Genomic DNA, 20730 nt, shown 5'->3' on the forward strand with positions numbered 1-20730 from the left:
TGATTAGCTGAATCCAGGTAAAAGCCATCATCCCTCATTGATTTCCCTTATTCAATCTATATCAATCACAGAGAGTGATTGAAAGTTAAGCTTTGAAACAGCTGAGATGTGGCTTGAGCCAAAGAGGCTGAAACTCAGCATCAGGAAGATATTCTTAATGTTTTCTACATCCAGGACATGAGAGGTCACGGTGTTTTCTCTTGAGTCTTTACTGATGTCTCCTTGTCTTTCCTCCTCCATGTTGTTGTGGTTCAGTCCTGTCCATGATCCTCATGGTGATCATCCGCTACATCTCGGCCGTCCTGGTCTGGATCCTCACCGCGCTGGTCGTCCTCGGCTCCCTGGGTGAGCTCACTTCCTGTCTAACCGCCGCCTCCTACTGTTTTCATTGTTGTGTCATTTATGGGGTTTTATTCCAAAATGCGTTTTAGAAAAATTTAGCTACCTAAAATTTGTCATTCAGTGATTAAAAACACAATGACTCTATCCTTTAAAATAGAACAATTTTGCATGCAAACATCTGAATATGACCCCTAACATATAGTAACCTATAATTTACCTTCATGCCAGCCACATTTTTCAAATGGTGGATATCTCATTCTGGAATGAAACTGTTAATTTACAGTAATTAAAGTGGACAAATATATTCTATTGTATAATGTCTTTAATTTAGTTATATTTTGGGAATTCATTGTTTAAAATAGATAATATTATTTGAAATAATATTTATTAATCATTAAGATTAAGATGCACTTTATTGATCCCCTAGGAGAAATTCAGGGTTAGGGTTAGGGTTAGTTTAAAAATGTTTATTCTAGAAGTACAAGCTCTTCATTTATTCTGCAATAATTTAAGAGTGTGTTTTATTTGATTTTCTTTCTTTGAATTTCTTAACGAATTGAGTCAATAATGTTTTAAAAATAATAATAATAATAATAATAATGGAGAAACAAAAATAACAGTTAGAAAAAGCTGAGTGTGTGTGATGTGTCTGTGCAGCGGGAACCAGCGTCCTCTGGTGGCTGTACATCGACCACCGGTTATACGCCAACGACACGACGACTAAAGTGACGAAGGAAGAGAAAGAGGAAGTGGAGATGAGCCGGGACAACGGCCAGGCCCTGCTGGTCTACGCCATCGCCGCCACCGTCTTCACCGTGAGTTTTCATGACTGCAGTATAGGGGCTGGAGTCAGACCGATACAGGTTTTTGAATTCCGGTACTGATATTTTAAGCTGATTTAAGCTGCCATTTTATGTTGATTTTCCATTTTCATGTCCAAAAATAACAAGGATTCAGTGTTTCCGCCAGAATTGTATTCATATCAGGGTGGAAAAGCCTCTGAAACAGCATTTAGAGCATCATGGGACACTAAAACTCTCCAAGGAAACCCAAATAATTTTCGGTGGGTTTAGGCAGGTTTCATTGCAGGTTTTATAGACTGCCACCACTGAAGCTGTTAAAGCTGCTACGCCACGTTTTAACATCAGAAGAAATCATCACCACATTTATTTTGAGACATTAGTATAATTACTGTAAACAAATGAGATCATTGCTGAGTAGATTGTCAGCTGGATCGCTTTACGGCACAAAACAGGAAGAGGTTCTTCTTCTGTTCTTCCAGAGCAAACGGAGCTAAAGCTGAAAGAGTTTCTGGCAGCAGATGGTGGAAGGAGGGAAAGGAAGATGGAGAAATCACTTCCAACATGTTGATCCTCTTCAGGGAGGGGGAGGGAGGGGGGGCAGGAAGCAACGGGGCTGATGGGAAATGTAGTCTTAATGTGAAGAAATACTAGAACTAACAATACTACTGCTGTGAGATAGAGGAGACCAATCAGCTCCAACATGGACTCACTGGTTTACAGTCATTAGACCGAGATAGAAGATGATACACACAGCACCTTTTAAGTAAAATGTTTTGGTTCAGAAGGGAATCAGGGAGGAACCTCCATCATATTGGAGGTGGACGACATTGACGATTTTTAATAATAGGTCACTATCGGGACGTCCTGGTGCCTCAGTGGTCCAAGGCACGTTCCATGAAACCTGATGTCCTGGGTTTGAATCCGGCCTGGGACCTTTGTCGCTTTTCATCCACTTCTCTCTTCCAATCTTTCCTGTCTTCTCTCTCCACTTTCAACTATCAAAATAAAGACAAAAATCCCCCAAAAAATCATCTTTGAAAAGGCCAATATCGGCTCAATATATCGACAAACTGATGTGCCGTTCTACCTGTAACGTGGACTGGTAAAACATGGCTGCTGTGTGTTTATTTGGGCAGGAGGTTTGTCTTCTCTGAGCTTCTTTTTTGTCTTCCTCAGACTCTCTGCTCTCCCCAGCGCTATCAAGCGATACTTCAGGTTTTCTTGTACTACATCGATTTCTTCTTTTCATCTTCTGACGCTTTTCTCTGTTGCTTTTTGAGCTGCTTTCTTTTCTGCACCAGACGTACAATTTCCTGCTGTCGTCTAGACTTCTTTGGTTCGGAAAATGCTTTCTTTCTTTTTCTGTAAAACTTCAAACCTTTTTACTCTGTAGAAAGCTTGCATCCTCAGTTTATTTTTCTCTCTCTCTGTCTGTCTCTCTCTTTCTCTCTCTCTGTAAGTCTCTATTAATTCAGTTCACATCAGTTCAATTCATTTTATTGGCATGAAAGTTAAGAACAAGGTTTCCAAAGCATCAAGATGAAAGATCAACATTTGCACATTAAATCTGTCTGTCTGCTTTTATCTGCGTGTGGGAGTGTGTTTTCTTTTATTTCTGTCCTTATGAGGACAAAATATCCTCACGTGGGTAGAAAGATGAAGAAAATCCTACAAAGTGAGGACATTTTTCTGCACCTCATTTTGACAAGGAGCTAATTTAGGGTTAGGACTTGGATTTGGGGTTAAGATTAAAATTAGGACTAGGTTTAGTCTACAGTAAGGGAGTGTGTGTGTGTGTGTGTGTGTGTGTGTGTGTGTGTGTGTGTGTGTGTGTGTGTGTGTGTGTTGTATTTCTATACTTATAAGGACATAAAGAGATGAGGCGAATCCTTAAAGTGAGGACATTTTTTCTTTTTGGGCTTAACATTTTCACGCTTTCTCTTTCTTTCTCTCTCTCTCTCTCTCTCTCTCTGTCTCTCTCCCCCTCTCTCTGTGTCTCTCTCTCTCTCTCTCTCTCTCTCTCTCTGTCTCTCTCCCCCTCTCTCTGTCTCTCTCTCTCTCTCTCTCTCTCTGTCTCCCTCTCTCTCTCTCTCTGTCTCTCTCCCCCTCTCTCTGTGTCTCTCTCTCTCTCTCTCTCTCTCTCTCTGTCTCTCTCCCCCTCTCTCTGTGTCTCTCTCTCTCTCTCTCTCCCTCTCTTTGTCTCTCTCTCTCTCTCTCTCCCCCTCTCTCTGTGTCTCTCTCTCTCTCTCTCTCAGGTCATCCTCTTGCTGCTGATGCTGTTCATGAGGAAGCGGGTGGCGCTGACCATCGCTCTGTTCCACGTGGCGGGGAAAGTCTTCATCCACCTTCCTCTCCTCACCCTGCAGCCCTTCTGCACCTTCCTCGCCCTCCTGCTCTTCTGGATCTACTGGATCCTGGTGCTGCTCTTCCTGGGAACCAGCGGTCAGTGCTGGAGTCTGGGTTTCATATACGAAAATATAAGAGAAGAGGAAAATGTATTGATCCTCGCCGGGAAATTGGGTCATTGCAGCAGAAAATATTAGTAATCCATGTTTAAAGGAGCAGGCCTGCACCAAGTTTTTGGGCGATTTGCCCTTTGGTCAACTTACTCATTAAAGGAGAAGTTCAGTGATTTTGTTCCTATATGTAATGGGTCTCTTCATCCCTGTAGCTCTTGGAGCCACAGACAGTATTGTCTCCAGTCAGCTGTCAGTTGAAGCAGCGAGCTCCGCTGCCTCTTGCTGCAACAACGAGTCCAAACTGTTTGTCAGAATATTCCAGAAAAGCCGTTTGTGAAAACGATCCGGAGAGCGACCGACGTATTTCTCTCCGCGGCCCGGAAAGCGGCGGCACCGACCGTTTCCACTTGGTGGATCGTCTTCTACCGAACTCTACTGTTTACGATCTGACCCGACCGTCCGGAACCAGATCACTCCGCCGGGAACCGCCTTTCACCCCACAGCGCTCTGTGCTGCTTCCTGATTAGTGAAAGTTGCGTAACGGAGGAACTGAGTCTGTTTCCTCTCGACTCTGTGGAGACACAAGCGGCTTTTCTGGAGATATTCTGACAAACAGTTTGGACTCGTTGTTGCAGCAAGAGGCAGCGGAGCTTCAACTGACAGCTGACTGGAGACAATACTGTCTGTGGGTCCAACAGCTACAGGGATGGAAGTGACTAATTATACAGTATACTGGTCCAAAATCGCCAAACTTGTCCTTTAAGTTTTGAGAACATACACACCAAGTTCATCTCTGTGTGTGGGTTAGCTCTGGTGGCTCTGAGGCTCCATGCTAACACTCTGGCACTCACTGTGTTGAGTGGTAGTCGGTGACTAAGCTGAAAAAGAGCATGAAGCTCACTTCACCTTCTCTGGATAAATAAAGGTAAAAGCTGCACCAGATATGTTCGTACTTCAGTGGCCCAAAGTAGCGGTGGGAGATAACTGAATTTGAAGGACTTCATTAATCATTACCCAGAAATCCTGTGCAGTGAGGTCAGTAAACGAAACGTTGTCTTCAGCCAACGTTGGTGAGTCCAGCTTTCTCTGGACCCGCTGCTGTCCGGGAGACTCTTCTGGATTTCTCTCTTCAGTTTGGATCGGTCATTTGGACAAACAGGGAGAATCTGCTGCACACACACTTCCTGGTTTAGGTTTAGGTTTATTAAGTACTCACATGGCAGCTGACAATTCATCTGAAATACATGAGCATCACAATAGTGTTTAATTTAAAATATACACATCATGGTGAAAAGGAAAAGAATAATAGTCTCATAATAAATTAGAAAACATTATAAAATAAAAAGGCAAACATTTCAACACATGGTTAAAACAAGTAACAAAACCTGCACCAAAATATGAGCAAATATGTTTCCACATACAGTATATACCTGCACATGTATGCACACACCTATACATACGTAAATATATATACACATACCAATTTGTATACTCATCAAAAACAAAGGAAGAAAAAAATTGAGGCTGATAAGACGGCTGGATTTTTACATAAAACGCAAACAAGATAAATGTCTTATCTGCACGTGGGTCCTGGTCTCTCTGCCTCTCCAGGGAACCCGATCCAGAACGAGGAGACGGGTCTGACAGAGTTTCGGCTGACCGGACCTCTGCAGTACCTGACCTGGTACCACGCCATCGGCCTGGTCTGGATCAGCGAGTTCATCCTGGCCTGCCAGCAGATGACTGTGGCCGGAGCCGTGGTCACATACTACTTCACCAGGTCGGTCTGCCGTTTACACACAGTCACACCGCCAGCTTCTTCTTCCTCGCTGGGGCGGAGAAGGGAAAACTGGGCAACGGCTTTACTTCAGTTTTAGGAAAGAGTTAGAAATATAGAGAAAAACTGAGAAAAAACAGAGAGAAGAACAGATAAGATCATTAGCGAGTAGACTGTCAGCCTCTACCAGCCTCTACTCTGCATCCTCCATAGTTTCTCCACCTGGTGGATCTGGAGGGAAATCTGCTGGATCGCTTTACGGCACAAAACAGGAAGTTGTTCTTCTTCTGTTCTTCCAGAGCAAACAGAGCTAAAGCTGAAAGAGTTTCTGGCAGCAGATGGTGGAAGGAGGGAAATGAAGATGGAGAAATCACTTCCAACATGTTGATCCTCTTCAGGGAGGGGGAGGGGGGGCGGGAAGCAACGGGGCTGATGGGAAATGTAGTCTTAATGTGGAGAAACACTAGAACTAACAACACTACTGGAGTGAGATAGAGGAGAACAATCAGCTCCATCATGGACTCACTGGTTTACAGTCATTAGACCGAGGCAGCATTATTCATCTGACAGATTGATATTTAAAAATACACAGAGCAGCTTAAACTTTTCTGGGAAGGGGAAATTGTCTTTTCTCTTGCCCCCCTCCACAGAGAGGTCAGAGGTCAGAGGTCAGGCTCAGCTACAGAACGGCTCAACTGAAGCTGGTAGGGATTAAGGGTCTTGCTCAAGGACACTTCAGCAGGGCGGCAGGGGGGTTTGAACCCAGTCCTGCTTCACCACTGACGTCCAGCTACTCAGGAATTAATCTGAATCAACGGGACTTTGTGTTCCAGGGACAAGAACAGACTCCCCGTGACGCCCATCCTGTCGTCGGTGCTGCGGCTGGTGCGGTACCACCTGGGCACGGTGGCCAAAGGCTCCTTCATCATCACGCTGGTCAAGGTCCCCCGCCTCATCCTCATGTACATCCACAACCAGCTCAAAGGAAAGGTACCGGCCGCAGATTAAACCTCATTTCAGCACTTTGAAAACTCTGCAGACACACACAGCAATTACAAAAAGATAAGACCGACTTTATTAATCCCTGGGGGGAAATCGTCTCGTTACAGCAGCACAGAATAAAGGCCTGAATGAAGAGTAAGAGGTATTAAAGGATATAAATAAAAAGGTAATAAAGGCTGGAAATAAAAGTACAATAAAATTAAACATTATTAAAGGTAGAGCGTCTTCATATTCATGCTACCAAAAAGTTTCTGCTGGCTAAAGAGAATTCTTCTGATTCACGGCTTCACAGCTGACATCTTTGCAGACTTTATAATAACAGTGGTAATAATAATAATAAACTTGAATTGTATAGCACTTTTTGTAAAAGAGATCACAAAGTGCTTAACAATCAAATAAATAAAAATAGCATGATAAAATAAAAGAAGTAAAAAAAGGATGTGCAAATGTAAATTGTTAACTATTCAAATTATCAGATTTACTGATGGATACTAACACTGCAAAAGTGACACTTAATGATGACAGTCGTTTTTTGAGTGATTGAGTAATGAGTGAGTAATTAAGTAAAAACAAATACAAGGTATGCACAATATCAGATCAAGAACATCCAATACCATTAAAAAAAATAATAAAAATAGAACTTTTCAGCTCTAAAACACACATGTATGCACATTACATAATAATAAGAATGACTCAGGAAGAATAGACACAAAGATGACATGAGATCCTAGGCTAGGTAAATCCCCTTGTCAGAGTAGAAGAGACATCTGGACCAATCAGAGGTGGGGACTCGAGTCACATGACTTGGACTCGAGTCAGACTCAAGTCACAGTTTTAGTTGCTTGAGACTTGACTTGATGCATGAAGAGAAGACTTGAGACTTGACTTGACTTGGGTTCTGGTGACTTGGGACTTGACTCTGACTTGTACTTTGATGACTTGAAAAGGTTTCTAAAGTCTTGACTTGAGATCTTGTGTTTGTGTAAATGACTTAGATTGAAAGTGATGAGATTTGTTCCAGCAGATGACTGAATTTAAATTCTGTTTTCTGAATTTGTATGGAATGATTGAATTTATTGAAGTTGAAACTGATTATAGAAATCAAACTCATGATGCTCTTACCAAGTTTTTATCCTATTAAAACCATATTGCATTGAAAAGTCCTAGATATTTAGTTTTCTTTAAGATATTAAATTGATACTGGACTCTTGATTTGTTCTGACTTGACTTGCTGTTCTACATTTAGACTTGAGACTTGACATTAATGACATGGACTGGACTTGGTAATCTACATTTAGACTTGGGACTTGACTTGAGACTGACCTGAGACTCTGCAAAGTTGACTTGGTCACACCTCTGGGATCACTGGGTCTGCAGATTTTAAAGAACACATAATCTCCGAAGACAGCAGTTAAAGAGGGAGTGTAAAATAAAAGGAATGAACCTGTATCTAAACAGACTACCATCTGTAAGACTTGCTGGCTGGGTTAACGCCCCGCAGCTCATTAAATCTGTTCTGGACTCCCAACAAACAAATGAACAACAACACCACGTCTCATTACAGCATAATGAGAGCGATAACGAGTTACCGGTTATGCAATTTCATAAAGATGAGTTTTCCACTGTGTCTCGGGCCGCTCGGCTCAGTATTTAGGCGCTCTGATCACAAAAACTCAAATCCCCTTTGGTCTGTAAACTCAGCAGCAGTCTAACTCACAGGTAGAAACTCATTCATGCTGATCCAGCTGCTTTCCAGCTGAATTAACACGTCAGATATCTGGATCGAGTCTCGGTCTGATTTAGCTGGATTACACGAGGCATTTGGCATTAAAATGTGTCTGCAGAACACACGCTGAAATGGGATTTCTGTGTCCCTCAGCAGAACACAGATTGCGGTGCGCATCGCTTCCTCCTGTAATATTTATGTCTTCTAAAACCGACAGTAAACACCTCGTCTCCCCTGTTCCCCCGTCCACCGGCATCCTGACAATCCATTTTCAACCAGTGTGTTGCTGTCAGAGCCTTTTCAACTTTTTTGTCAACTTTTTCAGATCACGATATTGTCTCCATATTTTACCGCAATATATGATTTTGTTATTGCATTGCTGGGGATGGGGCTCATAATGCCTCGTTTATACAGTGGCTTCAGGAAGTATCCAGACCCCTGCACCTTCTTCCACACTTTGTTGTGTTATAGACTTAAAGCTCCATATTCTCCACTCTCCAGAGTTTTATTTTGTGTCTTGAGGTCCTCTATCTACACACAATACTCCATAATGACAAAGCAAAAACACATTTTTAGACGTATTATTATGTAGATGTATTAAAGATTTTAAAAAAAGAAATATCTCATTTATATAAGCATGCAGATCCTTTGTTCAGTACTTTGTAGAAGAGTAAATTAAGTCTATAACACAACAAAGTGTGGAAAAGTGAAGGAGTCTGAATACTTTCTGAAGCCACTGTATCATTAACAAATAATTTTTAAAGATCCAATACATTATTCGTGCATCTCGGCAGCCTTTTGGACATAAAACAGCCGTTCGTTTTATGTCCTTTTTCCTAGTTGCATAATGTGGAGTGGAGACTCTTTTCATTTCCACTTTGTTATTAATGTGCTTAAATGTGACTCCAGAGCTGTTTGGGTGATTGGATCTTTAATTAGGGTTCGACTGATGTGGGTTTTTGGAGGTTGATACCGACATTGATGTTTAAATTTGACTGTTTTTCTTTGTTTTTCTCAAGATTTTTCTCCTCATCAGGGTGGAAAAGCCTCTGACAGCATTTAGAGCATCATGGGACACTAAAACTCTCCACTGAAACACAGACTAATGATAATAATCAGGTTCAGGTCTTCCCATAGACAACCAGTGTAGTATTGATCAATTCTACAATAAATCTGGAGTCAATCAATCTGCATCTTATCCATCATATCAGACTGGACCAGATCCAGTTTAATAACAGGACAATATCAGACCAGATATCGGCAAAATCAGCCCTCTCTTTAATGCGTCTTGGATTCGTTTACACCTGGATTTGATGCATTTTTCTCTCTCTCTCTCTCTCTCCCTCTCTCTCTCTCTCTCTCTCTCTCTCTCTCTCAGGAGAATGCATGTGCTCGCTGCATGCTGAAAACCTGTATCTGCTGTCTGTGGTGTTTGGAGAAGTGCCTCAACTATCTCAATCAGGTAAAACAAACAAAGAAATGATCTCCTTCTCCTCCTCTCTCTCTCTTTCTGTTTTCACGTGGATTATAAGACTGAAACTGGACTAAAACCGAGCTGTATTGTGAGTTATGTTATAATTTTTAAAAAATCCTTCCTTTCCTTCTACAAGTCAAACTCTTGCAGAAGACACAGCAGACATCAGAAGTCTACACTCCCTTTGAAGTTTTCTAGTTTTTAGAGATCTGCTTTGACATCTGAAATGAAAAATAACATTAAATCAGAGTTTTTCCCTTTCATTTGGATATAATAACCAGCAAAATTACCATTCTCTGACAGTGTATTAAAAATGGAAAACTAAAACAGATCTCTCTCTGCTGAGCCTGGGAAAAACGCCAAAAACTTGAGATTTGCTTCAGAAGAAGTGGATTCTGTATGGAAAACTTTATTTGTAAAGCCTGGGAAAAATGCCAGTGTGCTTTATTTTTGTGATAGTTGAGTTTGTACGGGAATATGTTTGCTGCAAATTGCGAACTATGGGGGCGTCTTGTAAGCCCATGTGGGATGTATCAATACGGATGTTCCCATGTGCATGAAATAAAATTATTTCATTTAGTCGTTCAGTCAAACCAGTCACATCTTCCTCTTCGTTCTTCCATCGGTCCACAGTCTCTCTCCAGTTTGTAGTAAATCCAGCAGCTGGGATGTTGACAGAGGAAGTCACATGACTCCAGTTCTGGCATCTCACTGGTTATCTGTTAGCTTTAGGATTCAGTTATGAAGCAGAGTCTGGTCTGAGTCCAAGCTGCATTACAGAGCTTTTAACTCGCAGGGAGCCAAAGTCTAGACCCTAGGTGCTCAATTCTGGTCCTCAAAGTCCGGTGTCCTGCAGGTTTTTGAACCTCCCTGATAGTTCTCATTCGGCTCATTAACTATCAGGGAGGGACGAAAACCTGCAGGACACCGGCCCTCGAGAACTGGACTTGATGACCCCTGGTCCAGACCCGAGGCCTAGGTACTCAGTTCTGGTCCTTGAGATCCGGTGTTCCTCCCTGATAGTTAATGAGCCACACCTGGTTTACCTGCTGCTACTACTGCTGCTAGTACTACTACTACTGCTGCTAGTACTACTACTACTACTACTACTACCATTCCTACTACTACTGCTGCTAGTACTGTTGCTAGTACTACTACTACCATTCCTACTACTACTACTGCTACTACTACTGTTACTACTACTGCTGCTAGTACTGTTGCTAGTACTACTACTACCATTCCTACTACTACTACTACTACTACTACTACTACTACTACCATTCCTACTACTACTACTGCTACTACTACTGTTACTATTACTGCTGCTAGTACTACTACTACTGCTATTATTACTGTTGCTAGTACTACTACTACTGATACTACTACTGTTACTATTACTGTTGCTAGTACTACTACTACTACTACTACTACCATTCCTACTACTACTGCTGCTACTACTACTACTACTGCTGCTAGTACTACTACTACTGCTACTACTACTGTTACTATTACTGTTGCTAGTACTACTACTACTACTGCTACTACTATTACCATTTCTACTACTACTGCCACTACTACTACTACTACTACTACTACTACTACTACTACCATTCCTACTACTACTGCTACTGTTGCTAGTACTACTATTACTGCTATTACTACTGTTACTATTACTGTTGCTAGTACTACTACTACTGCTACTACTACTGTTACTATTACTGTTGCTAGTACTACTACTACTGCTACTACTACTGTTACTATTACTGTTGCTAGTACTACTACTACTACTACTACCACCACCATTCCTACTACTACTATTACTGCTTGCTGCTGTTTGATTGTTGAAGCTCTTTATACAGTGTTAAACAAATAGTTAAATAATTATTATTATTCCTGAGGCTCATCACCATTTCTTTTTCCCGTCTCTTTATCTTTTCCTCCCAGAATGCATATGCAGCCACAGCCATCAACAGCACCAGTTTCTGCACGTCGGCGCGTGACGCCTTTGTGATCCTGGTGGAGAACGCGCTGCGGGTGGCCGCCATCAACGCCGTCGGAGACTTTGTTCTCTTCCTGGGGAAGGTAAGAGGGCGGCCGGCCGAGCCTAACGAAGGCAGGAAAACCGGATTTAATTGGGCGTTTCATTCCGGTCCCGGACGGTAATTTGAGCTCCAAGTGACAGAGGAGAGAGAAACTGTCAGGCTGAACTGAGGAGAGGGTGAGGAAGACGAGGACTGAATTTAGCCTCTGTATTATTATTTATGGGACTTTATTTTCTGTCTCTGTCAGGTTTATATGAATATTATTCTCTTTAAGCATCTTATTCTGCCAGATTTTAATACTTCTAAATGACAAACGCTGTGCAAAAATAAATCAGAAAACCCTCTAACCCAAGAGACAACTCACACACACACACACACACACAGATCCACACTCTCTCTCACACACACACCTACACACTTGCTCACACACACGCACAGACTTCCTCACACACTCTCTCACACACACACACACACACAGATCACACATTCTCTCGCACATGCATGCATACACACACTCTCTCTCACACACACACACACACACTGTCTCTCTCACACACACACATACACACACTCTCACACACACACACACACATACACACTCTCTCTCACACACACACACACCCGCACTTGTCTGAACCAGAAGCTGCAGCAGCGGTCTGTCCTCTGTGTGTGTGTGTGTGTGCGTGTGTGTGTGTGTGTGTGTGTGTGTGTGTGTGTGTGGTCAGGTCCTGATCGTCACGTCGACGGCGTTCGCTGGTGTTTTGCTGCTGAACTACCAGCGGGACTACGCCGAGTGGCTCCTCCCCCTCATCATCGTCTGTCTGTTCGCCTTCCTGGTGGCTCACTGCTTCCTGTCCATCTTCGAGATCGTGGTGGACGTCCTGTTCCTCTGCTTCGCCATCGACACCAAGTACAACGACGGCACGCCGGGCAAAGAGTTCTACATGGACAAAGCCCTGATGGTGAGGCGGCTGTGCGGTCTGCGTGGGCCTGGAGGCTCAGCGTGTTCGTATGACGTCTGGTGAAAAAGTCATGCAGCCTTGATTTGTACTGTATCTACGCATTGATTCGTGATATACAGTACCTATGCGTTGATTCGTACTACCCCTCCGTATTGATTCGTACTATATCTATGTGTTGATTCGTTGATTCGTAATATACCTCCGTAGTTATTCGTACTATACCTATGCGTTGATTCGTACTATATCTATGTGTTGATTCGTTATATATCTATGTGTTGATTCGTTGATTCGTACTATACCTCCGTAGTTATTCGTACTATACCTATGCGTTGATTCGTACTATACCTATGTGTTGATTCGTTGATTCGTACTATACCTCCGTAGTTATTCGTACTATACCTATGCGTTGATTCGTACTATACCTATGTGTTGATTCGTTGATTCGTACTATACCTCCGTAGTTATTCGTACTATACCTATGCGTTGATTCGTACTATACCTCTGTAGTTATTCGTAATATACCTATGCGTTGATTCGTACTATACCTCTGTAGTTATTCGTAATATACCTATGCGTTGATTCGTACTATACCTCTGTAGTTATTCGTAATATACCTATGCTTGATTCGTACTATACCTCCGTAGTTATTCGTAATATACCTATGCGTTGATTCGTACTATACCTCTGTAGTTATTCGTAATATACCTATGCTTGATTCGTACTATACCTCCGTAGTTATTCGTACTATACCTATGCGTTGATTCGTACTATACCTCTGTAGTTATTCGTAATATACCTATGCGTTGATTCGTACTATACCTCCGTAGTTATTCGTAATATACCTATGCGTTGATTCGTTGATTCGTACTATACCTCCGTAGTTATTCGTACTATATCTATGCGTTGATTCGTAATATACCTGCAGTACTGTGCAAAAGTCTTAGGCACTTTAGATTTTTTATATACATTTTGTCTTAGGTGTTTATTTATTTTCAGTTTAGTGTCAGTAGACTGCTTTTTATAGTAACTTTTTTGGTAAACTTTTCATTTCATGTTTTTTTTTTTAAAGCATTTTTGCTTTATTTTTTTTTACATGTGCCTAAAACTTTTGCACAGTACTGTAAGTGTTGATTCGTTGATTTGTAATATCCCTCCGTATTGATTCGTGCTAAACAAGTTCAAGTTTGTTTATTTATTTATATAGCCCTTTATAAGCATGTCTCAGAGGACTTTACAGAGGATGAGCCTAGCTAGATCTAACTAAACTCAATCAGTGGTGAACAAAAGGATATAGGACAAGCATAGCGAAAAACACAAGGTAGGCAAGAGCAGATTTTAGCAAGACAATCTACCTATTCTACAGTCTAACCTACCCAGCACCCCCAGCCTTAGACCCTGATGCACACAAGGAAAAACTCCCAAGAGAAAACTTAGTAGGAAAAACTTAGAAGAAACCGTGGGCGGGCTGAGGCAGAGAAGGGATTAAACCCCCGCCCATCCGCCCCCCCCGACCTCCACACCCTGACTTTCCACCGCGCTATTTCAATGTCAAACTACTTCCTGTTTCAGTCACATGACCTCTGCATCCTGTTTCACTCGATTCGTAGAGTATCATATGAAATGATAGTACATTACTTTTCGTATAAGTATGACTACGAATTTGATATGAGATTGCCCTGTGATTGCCGCTGTTTGCCCTTCTCTTGACTCCGCCCTTCTCTTTGTCCCCGCCCATCTATATCTGTCCCCGCCCCTCTCTGTTTGTCCCACCTCTCTTATTATGTTCCTGCCCTTCTGTTTATATCCCCACCCCTTCCCCTCTTTATTTGCCCCGCCCCTCTGTATCTGCCCCCCGCCTCCTGCAGGAGTTTGTGGAGAGCAGCAGGAGGCTGGAGCGGGTGGTGGAGCGCGGGCGGAGCCGGGCCAAGGAGGCGGTGTCGGAAGGAGCCGAGATGAAGCCCATGGTGAGTGACAGCGGCGGGGACGTGGCCGGGGCCAAGGAGGCGGGGGAGGGCCCGGACGGAGGCGGGGGCGAGTGGGAGGAGCTGCAGGAGTTCCACGTCTACTACCTGATGGTGGGGGTGCTGGTGGACTGGGCGCTGACGGAGCAGAGCACCCTGGTCCTCTGCCTCAGCGAGGACATGGTCCTCTTCCTCTGCGTGTACCTGCCCACCTCCACGCTCTTCTTCTTCGTCACTCTGCTCCAGAAGCCTCACCCGTCCGCCTCCTCCGCCGCCAAATCGGCCTCGGTCGCCGCGTGCTAACAGCTGCATGCTAACGAACACGTGCTAACCGATGCATGCCAACGAACACACGCCGTCCGAAGCATGCCGATGGACGAACTAACTGATGCATGCTTCCTAACCTGACTCATCCCACTCATCATCATCATCATCCTCCTCATCCTCATTTGGACTAAACTGTTTCCTGACTTTCTTTGTATTTATTTTTAAAATGTTTCGTTATTTTTTTATTTCGCCTGTTATTTCCTAGCTCTGCTCAACTTGAAGTGTTGCTCTGTTACGTGTGTTTTTATTTCTTGCCTTATCATCACCATGGTGCTTTCTGGAGGAGAAGGACTTGGCGGTGCAGATAATAAGCTGTCAGACTAGAAAGAGGGTGGGTGGAGGCGTGGGGGGAGAGGAGGGGGGGTGGGGTGGGGGGCACTGAACAGAGAAATGAAGAATTTCGAGCACCCCCCCCTCCCTTTCTCCCCAAACACAGTCACCGCTGCCAGCCTGGAGTTGGAGGCGTTGGGTGGAGCGTCAGGGAGATGGATCGCTCCCAGCAGGTCTGGAGCTGCAGCTGTAGTTAGTGACTCTTCTGTTTACGTGGAGGTTTGGCCTTTCTGTCCCGAGGCTAGAAACAAATTAGTCATAAAAATCTGTCTGTTATCGGCCCTCCTTCCACCTCGCATCAACATGCTCCTCCTATCTGGATCGTCTCTAGATGTGATTTAACTGGATCGGATTTACACCTGGTGCTAAAGGACAGTTCTAGTATGATTTGAGGTTTTGCTTGGTTTTTTTACGCTTTCCATCCCTTTGAATTAAATCTTTCAACCAATAGTTAATGTTGTCTGCGCTTACGTTAAGACCCGCCTCCTGTCAATCATTCACAACCCAGTCAAGCCAACAGACGAACCAAAGAAAGACTCTTCCTCCAGCTATTGTCTGTAAAATGAAACAGAAATTAAAGTTAGAATTTACAGTTTCAAATTGAAAAAACCACACAGATACCAAGAGTCGACTCTATTCACATTGAAGTCAGATTTTGCTTTCCTTGCACGTCACTTATTAGTCACATATTTACACCCTTTAAAATTGAAGGTAAACAATCTTGTCTCATGTTCCTTGACAATCGACATTTAACAAATACGCCACTATCTGACACCTGTTTGATTTGTGAACTTCTTGCTAGGATCTTTGCGCCAAAGTTTATTTCCATTTCCATGGTATCTATATGTGGATTGGAGACGCATCGCATTTACACTTAAATGTTAATCAAAAGCATTTCTGACCCCCTCTGGAGGTGGTTTGTGTGATTGGACCTTCGGTGCTTCTACAACTCGATTTAACGTGTTTGCTCTGTCTGGATGTAATCTGATCACCTTGGATGCATGTTAACGCCGGTGGAAGGAGGATCATTTCTAAAAGATAGTTTCACTTCCTCAGTTCTCCCATTTTCTAGCGGTTTCCTAAAGTAGGGGATGTAGCTTCAAACTTCAGATAAGGTTTAGAAGTGAAGGGCAGATCCGCGTCCTTAACCGGCTGTTCTGATGGATGTCAAGCTTCCTGGTTTCAAGATAGATCAGACTCTAACCACCTGACTACCCATAATGCTCAACTCTCGCACTTTCATTTCCCTCGTAACCACTTCACTGCCCTCCATTTTTCATTCTTCCTTCCTGCTTTCAAAATTAATTTGACCTTTTTTTCCACCCTCCCCATCCACTCATCAACCAAAGACTTTTTAAAGATGAAGTATGAGCTGCTGTGAAAGGAGTAATAAGACCTGAATCACTTTGCTTTTCCAGGCTCCGGGAACAAGTTCAGCTTGACCAAAATCACCGAATGGGACTTTTTAAAAAAAAAAGACATTCCAAAATGTTTATTTTTACCAATGTGTAACATGTTTACTATGGTTTCACTCCAGGGAATACAATATTTTAATAAGAAACTGTAAAAAAAATAACAATGTAATGAAGCACTTTATATTGAAGCGCTGCATATTTTAAAAAGGCTGATGCATTTTTCGTAGTGATGTCCTTTTTTATAAGACTAAAAACAACGATTGCCATCTAGTCAGAACACTGTACTAATAGGTCTTGAGTCACTTTTCGGTTGTTAACGTTTTTGCATAGCGAGTTTCTTTTTGGTCGGGCGCCTCCGGTGGCGAGGCGCCCGCTAATCACGTTGATGACAAAGCACTTAAACGTGTGTTTTTAATCAACCACTGAAAACCTAATCACGCTAGACTCTCGTGTTGGATTCTGGATTTCATTCTGCATCAACCAAGGAAGGAAGGAAGGAGCGCTCTCATGTCATCAGATGTTTTTACTAGAGTGAATGAAGGGGCGGGGTCTTTTTTGCAGCTTACTACTTCTCTGTACTGTATGTGTGAACACAAACTGACTCTCTGTATGGACTACTGAGTTATTTTCCCCCAGTTACATCACCGGTCTCTGTAGGACACCTTGCCGAATGTGTAGGCGGGGCTAAAGAGATGAAGTATGCCAACTCCCCCCCGACTCTTCTCAGCGGCCCCTTGCGGATATGAAAGTACCGGAGAGGTGTGACGGATGGTAAGAGCAGCCATAACTCTCCGTGAAGGAGTGATCGACCAGATTTCCATCCTCCGTATTCCCCCGTCGACGCCCGGCGCCCGCCCAGTCCTCTCAGACTTCCAAAGGGCTAAGAGAAGCAGCGGTGGATGGGGTTAAAGGTCGGGTCTCAGCAGAGCGTGAGAGCAGCCAGGTGGATCGTCCAGAGGGCTGCAGAGTTTGGGGCGTTTTTTCCGTTAGTGTCGTCCTGAACTTGGTTTCTACTTGGTTCTACTTGCTTGTTTGGCCCGCAGCTGACCTGATTTCTACTCAGTTTCCTCCCATCTTAACGTGAGACAGAACGGGAGTCTCACCGCTCCTTCACACTGCGAGCAACTCGGTCGATCGGGCGCTCTTTTCTGACCGATTGTGGGCGGGGCCAGAAGCTCCGGCTGCATCTGTGTAGCGGGTCTGCAGCTGCAAAGGCTCATTTTTCGCTGGGTTTGGTATTACCTTGTACTTGGCGAATAAAAGTTTCTGATTCTGATTACCTTTCAGAACATTACATCGTTTTGATGAGTTAGCTAGCTGGCAAGCACTAATTAGGTAGCATTAATCAAAAATAAAGAGAAAAAACCTCAGTAAAATGAAGCTTACTGTCAACCCCGACGATGGATGCAACCGTTCTCCGAGCTTCGTTCTGGAGACGTTTATTCCTGTAGTCTTTCAAATAAAAGTTGTAGAGAACTGGGAAGCTTTGAATGGGTGCAATCAACTTCTCCATTTTGTGCTTGTCAGGCAGAATTATTGTTCATGAAACAAAATCACGTAGGTATTGAAACAAAGACGGCCGATAACCGTGAGAAGTTCAGGCGTGGTTGTTTCCCTGGTGGATGAAGGGGCCTCTGGTGACTTGTTGATGGTTTGCTCGCAGTGTGAACACTCAGCCGGAGTTTGTGGCCCTCTGTGACGACGACTGACGGTTAGATCGGTCAGTTGACGTCTCCACAAGCCTGCGCCCGGTCGATATCAACCTTATATTCTAGATTATGATCTGCTTAACTTCAATATATATATTTAAACCCTGCAAAAAGTAGCATAATAGATCGCTTTGAAAACAATTAACAAACAAGCCCCACTGTAAAAGAAACACGCAGAGACGTGAATTGAAAAGTCGTTCCGTAAACTTTGCCAAACTCCCCGCCAGGCGGAGTCCGACCTGTGGAGATGACAGCTGTGTTCAGACAGCCAGCAATAAAACAACCTGCATCATGTTAACAGATACACAACAAGTCTTCCTACTTTTTCACACATGACATTTTCCAGGACAGTGTGTTGGGTCGGGGGAAACCAGACGGGCCTCCAAACTGACTTCTGTCTCCACTAGGGTTCGACCGATACGGGCTGTTTGAAGCGGACGCTGATGCCGATAGTTTTGTATTGAAGCTGCCGATATTTTCTTCAGAGTTTTCTTCTTGTCAGGATGGAAAAGCCTCTGAAACATCTAGAGCATCATAGGACACTAAAACTCTCCACTGAAACCCAGACTGATGAAATTCTTTTAGTGTTAGAAACCCCCATTTAATGGTAGGGAAACACTGGGATACATTAGGTCTTTAAATTAAGAATATTATTTGACAATTAAATTTATAAATAAAATGTACAAAAAAAAAAATCACTGCAGGTTTTCCAGCCTGTTTCTCTGTATCAGAAGGTCAGAAGGACCCTCCATCACATCAGAGGTGATATCTGATATTTAATAAAAGACTGATATCGGCCCGATATATCGGTCTAACCCTGGTCTTCATGGCTGGTGAATACACAAGGCAACTATTTGGGCGATGTAGCCGGGGAACGCTTCCAGAAACAGGCAACACCGTCAGCAACAGTTAAAAATCTATTTCCTGGCAACTAACCGTTCCTATGGGACGATAGCAACAATGCTGAGGCAACTCCTGGTGCACCGTTGCCCTCCCTAGTTGCCCAAAATGTTGCCTTGTTGATCACCGCCCTTCTGGTTCAGCGGGTTTTGTTTGGGTCTTTTAAGGAGAAATGTTTTGAGTCTGAGGCTGATGTGGTAGGAAGAATAGAAGTGCTGTAAGCCTTAAAAAAAAAAAAAATAAAGTCCCAGAGTAGATTTGTGCTTCTAATGTCCAGAGCAGTGTTAGCATCCGGGTGAGAGATGAAACAACTTGGTGTCTTTTCCTTTGGTTTGGATTCGACTGAGAAAATAATACGACCTTTTGTTTTCCTGTGAAGGTTTTGATATGAATTGCACATTGTACTGTATGCAGTTGGTTTTTTAGGAGGTTTTAAAAAGTGTATTCGATCAGACTGGCTAGTTCTAGCGTCTTGTGTGTTATGACATTGTGAAGTGTGGAGGACGGTTGGTTTAATAGTTCCAGACGGCTGTGACTGTTCACATAACCTTTTTCCTTTCAGAACAAACCTCATCCTTCACTTCAAAACCGTCTCAGTGTCTCGAGAGCAGGAGAGCTAAACGAAGAGCTTTTGTTCCAAAATGAGATATCTACCGTTTGGGAAAAGTGACGCCTACTGAGAGCAGAAAATTAAAACAAAAAGACACTTTTTTTTAAAAATGGTAACGCAGGTCTGCGGTTGAAAACACTTTTACAGACTGGATCCTGCATATTTTAGAGATACTGAGAACGAGAAAGTTCAGATAATCATATTTTGCCAAAATGGTTATGTAACGTTTTGGAATAGATCTAGGGAGCGTGCTTCTCTCCGGGAAAACACTAGACCGCACACTAAGATTTAGCTATGAAATATTAAGAGCATGTACGTTGAAAAAAAAAAAAAAAAAAAAATCATATGATCAAACAGACTTAACGTTGCCACAGGATTCTCAATGCGCAAAGCATGTTACGAATTGCACTACTAAGATAAGATGGTATTCATTTCAACACTGAGATCAATTTAAAAAGTAGTTGTAAAGTATTTCTAGTTGAAAATGTCTTTAGCTCAGTCAGTTATAACATAGAGATGTTTATTAAATGTTAAGTGGAGAGAACAGACCCCTCTGGAAAAAGAATAAGCCTCACTATAAGAGCAATCAATGAAACTTCTAGCTAAAGGCATACAGGATAACTACTACTCAAATGCATTTATATGAACTTTTTTTTTTTTTTTCATTCATGGGTGTGCATCCATTACAGAGGAACTGTGTGACTGCTGTTGCCGGGCAGAAAAACCCGGTGACAGCAGCAACTGAGGGAGGAGTTTCATTCCAAAATGAGATTTCCACCATTCTCCTCTAACAAAATGACTGTTGGCATTAAACTAAATCAGATCACATGTTAATATCAAAGCCATGAGACATTAAGACATTTCCTGACAAAACCTGGTCAGGCCAAATCT

At 42.9% G+C, this 20730-nt stretch overlaps 1 protein-coding gene across 2 annotated transcripts in view; it reads left to right on the forward strand.

The window, feature by feature from the left end:
* slc44a1b (solute carrier family 44 member 1b) overlaps positions 1 to 17113 on the forward strand; it is a 49263-nt gene extending 32150 nt beyond the window's left edge. For both annotated transcript variants that reach the window (XM_078289134.1, XM_078289133.1), the window contains 10 exons: positions 256 to 345; positions 1000 to 1157; positions 3401 to 3587; positions 5216 to 5384; positions 6215 to 6371; positions 9488 to 9571; positions 11528 to 11665; positions 12351 to 12587; positions 14453 to 14551; positions 16624 to 17113. In XM_078289134.1, coding sequence (XP_078145260.1) covers positions 256 to 345; positions 1000 to 1157; positions 3401 to 3587; positions 5216 to 5384; positions 6215 to 6371; positions 9488 to 9571; positions 11528 to 11665; positions 12351 to 12587; positions 14453 to 14551; positions 16624 to 16647 — 1343 coding nt within the window. In that variant the 3' untranslated portion in view covers positions 16648 to 17113. The remainder of the gene's footprint in view (positions 1 to 255; positions 346 to 999; positions 1158 to 3400; positions 3588 to 5215; positions 5385 to 6214; positions 6372 to 9487; positions 9572 to 11527; positions 11666 to 12350; positions 12588 to 14452; positions 14552 to 16623) is intronic.
* Positions 17114 to 20730: the final 3617 nt, after the last annotated feature.

Source organism: Centroberyx gerrardi, chromosome 16 (genome assembly GCF_048128805.1).
Source record: "Centroberyx gerrardi isolate f3 chromosome 16, fCenGer3.hap1.cur.20231027, whole genome shotgun sequence".
Taxonomy (NCBI): domain Eukaryota; kingdom Metazoa; phylum Chordata; class Actinopteri; order Beryciformes; family Berycidae; genus Centroberyx; species Centroberyx gerrardi.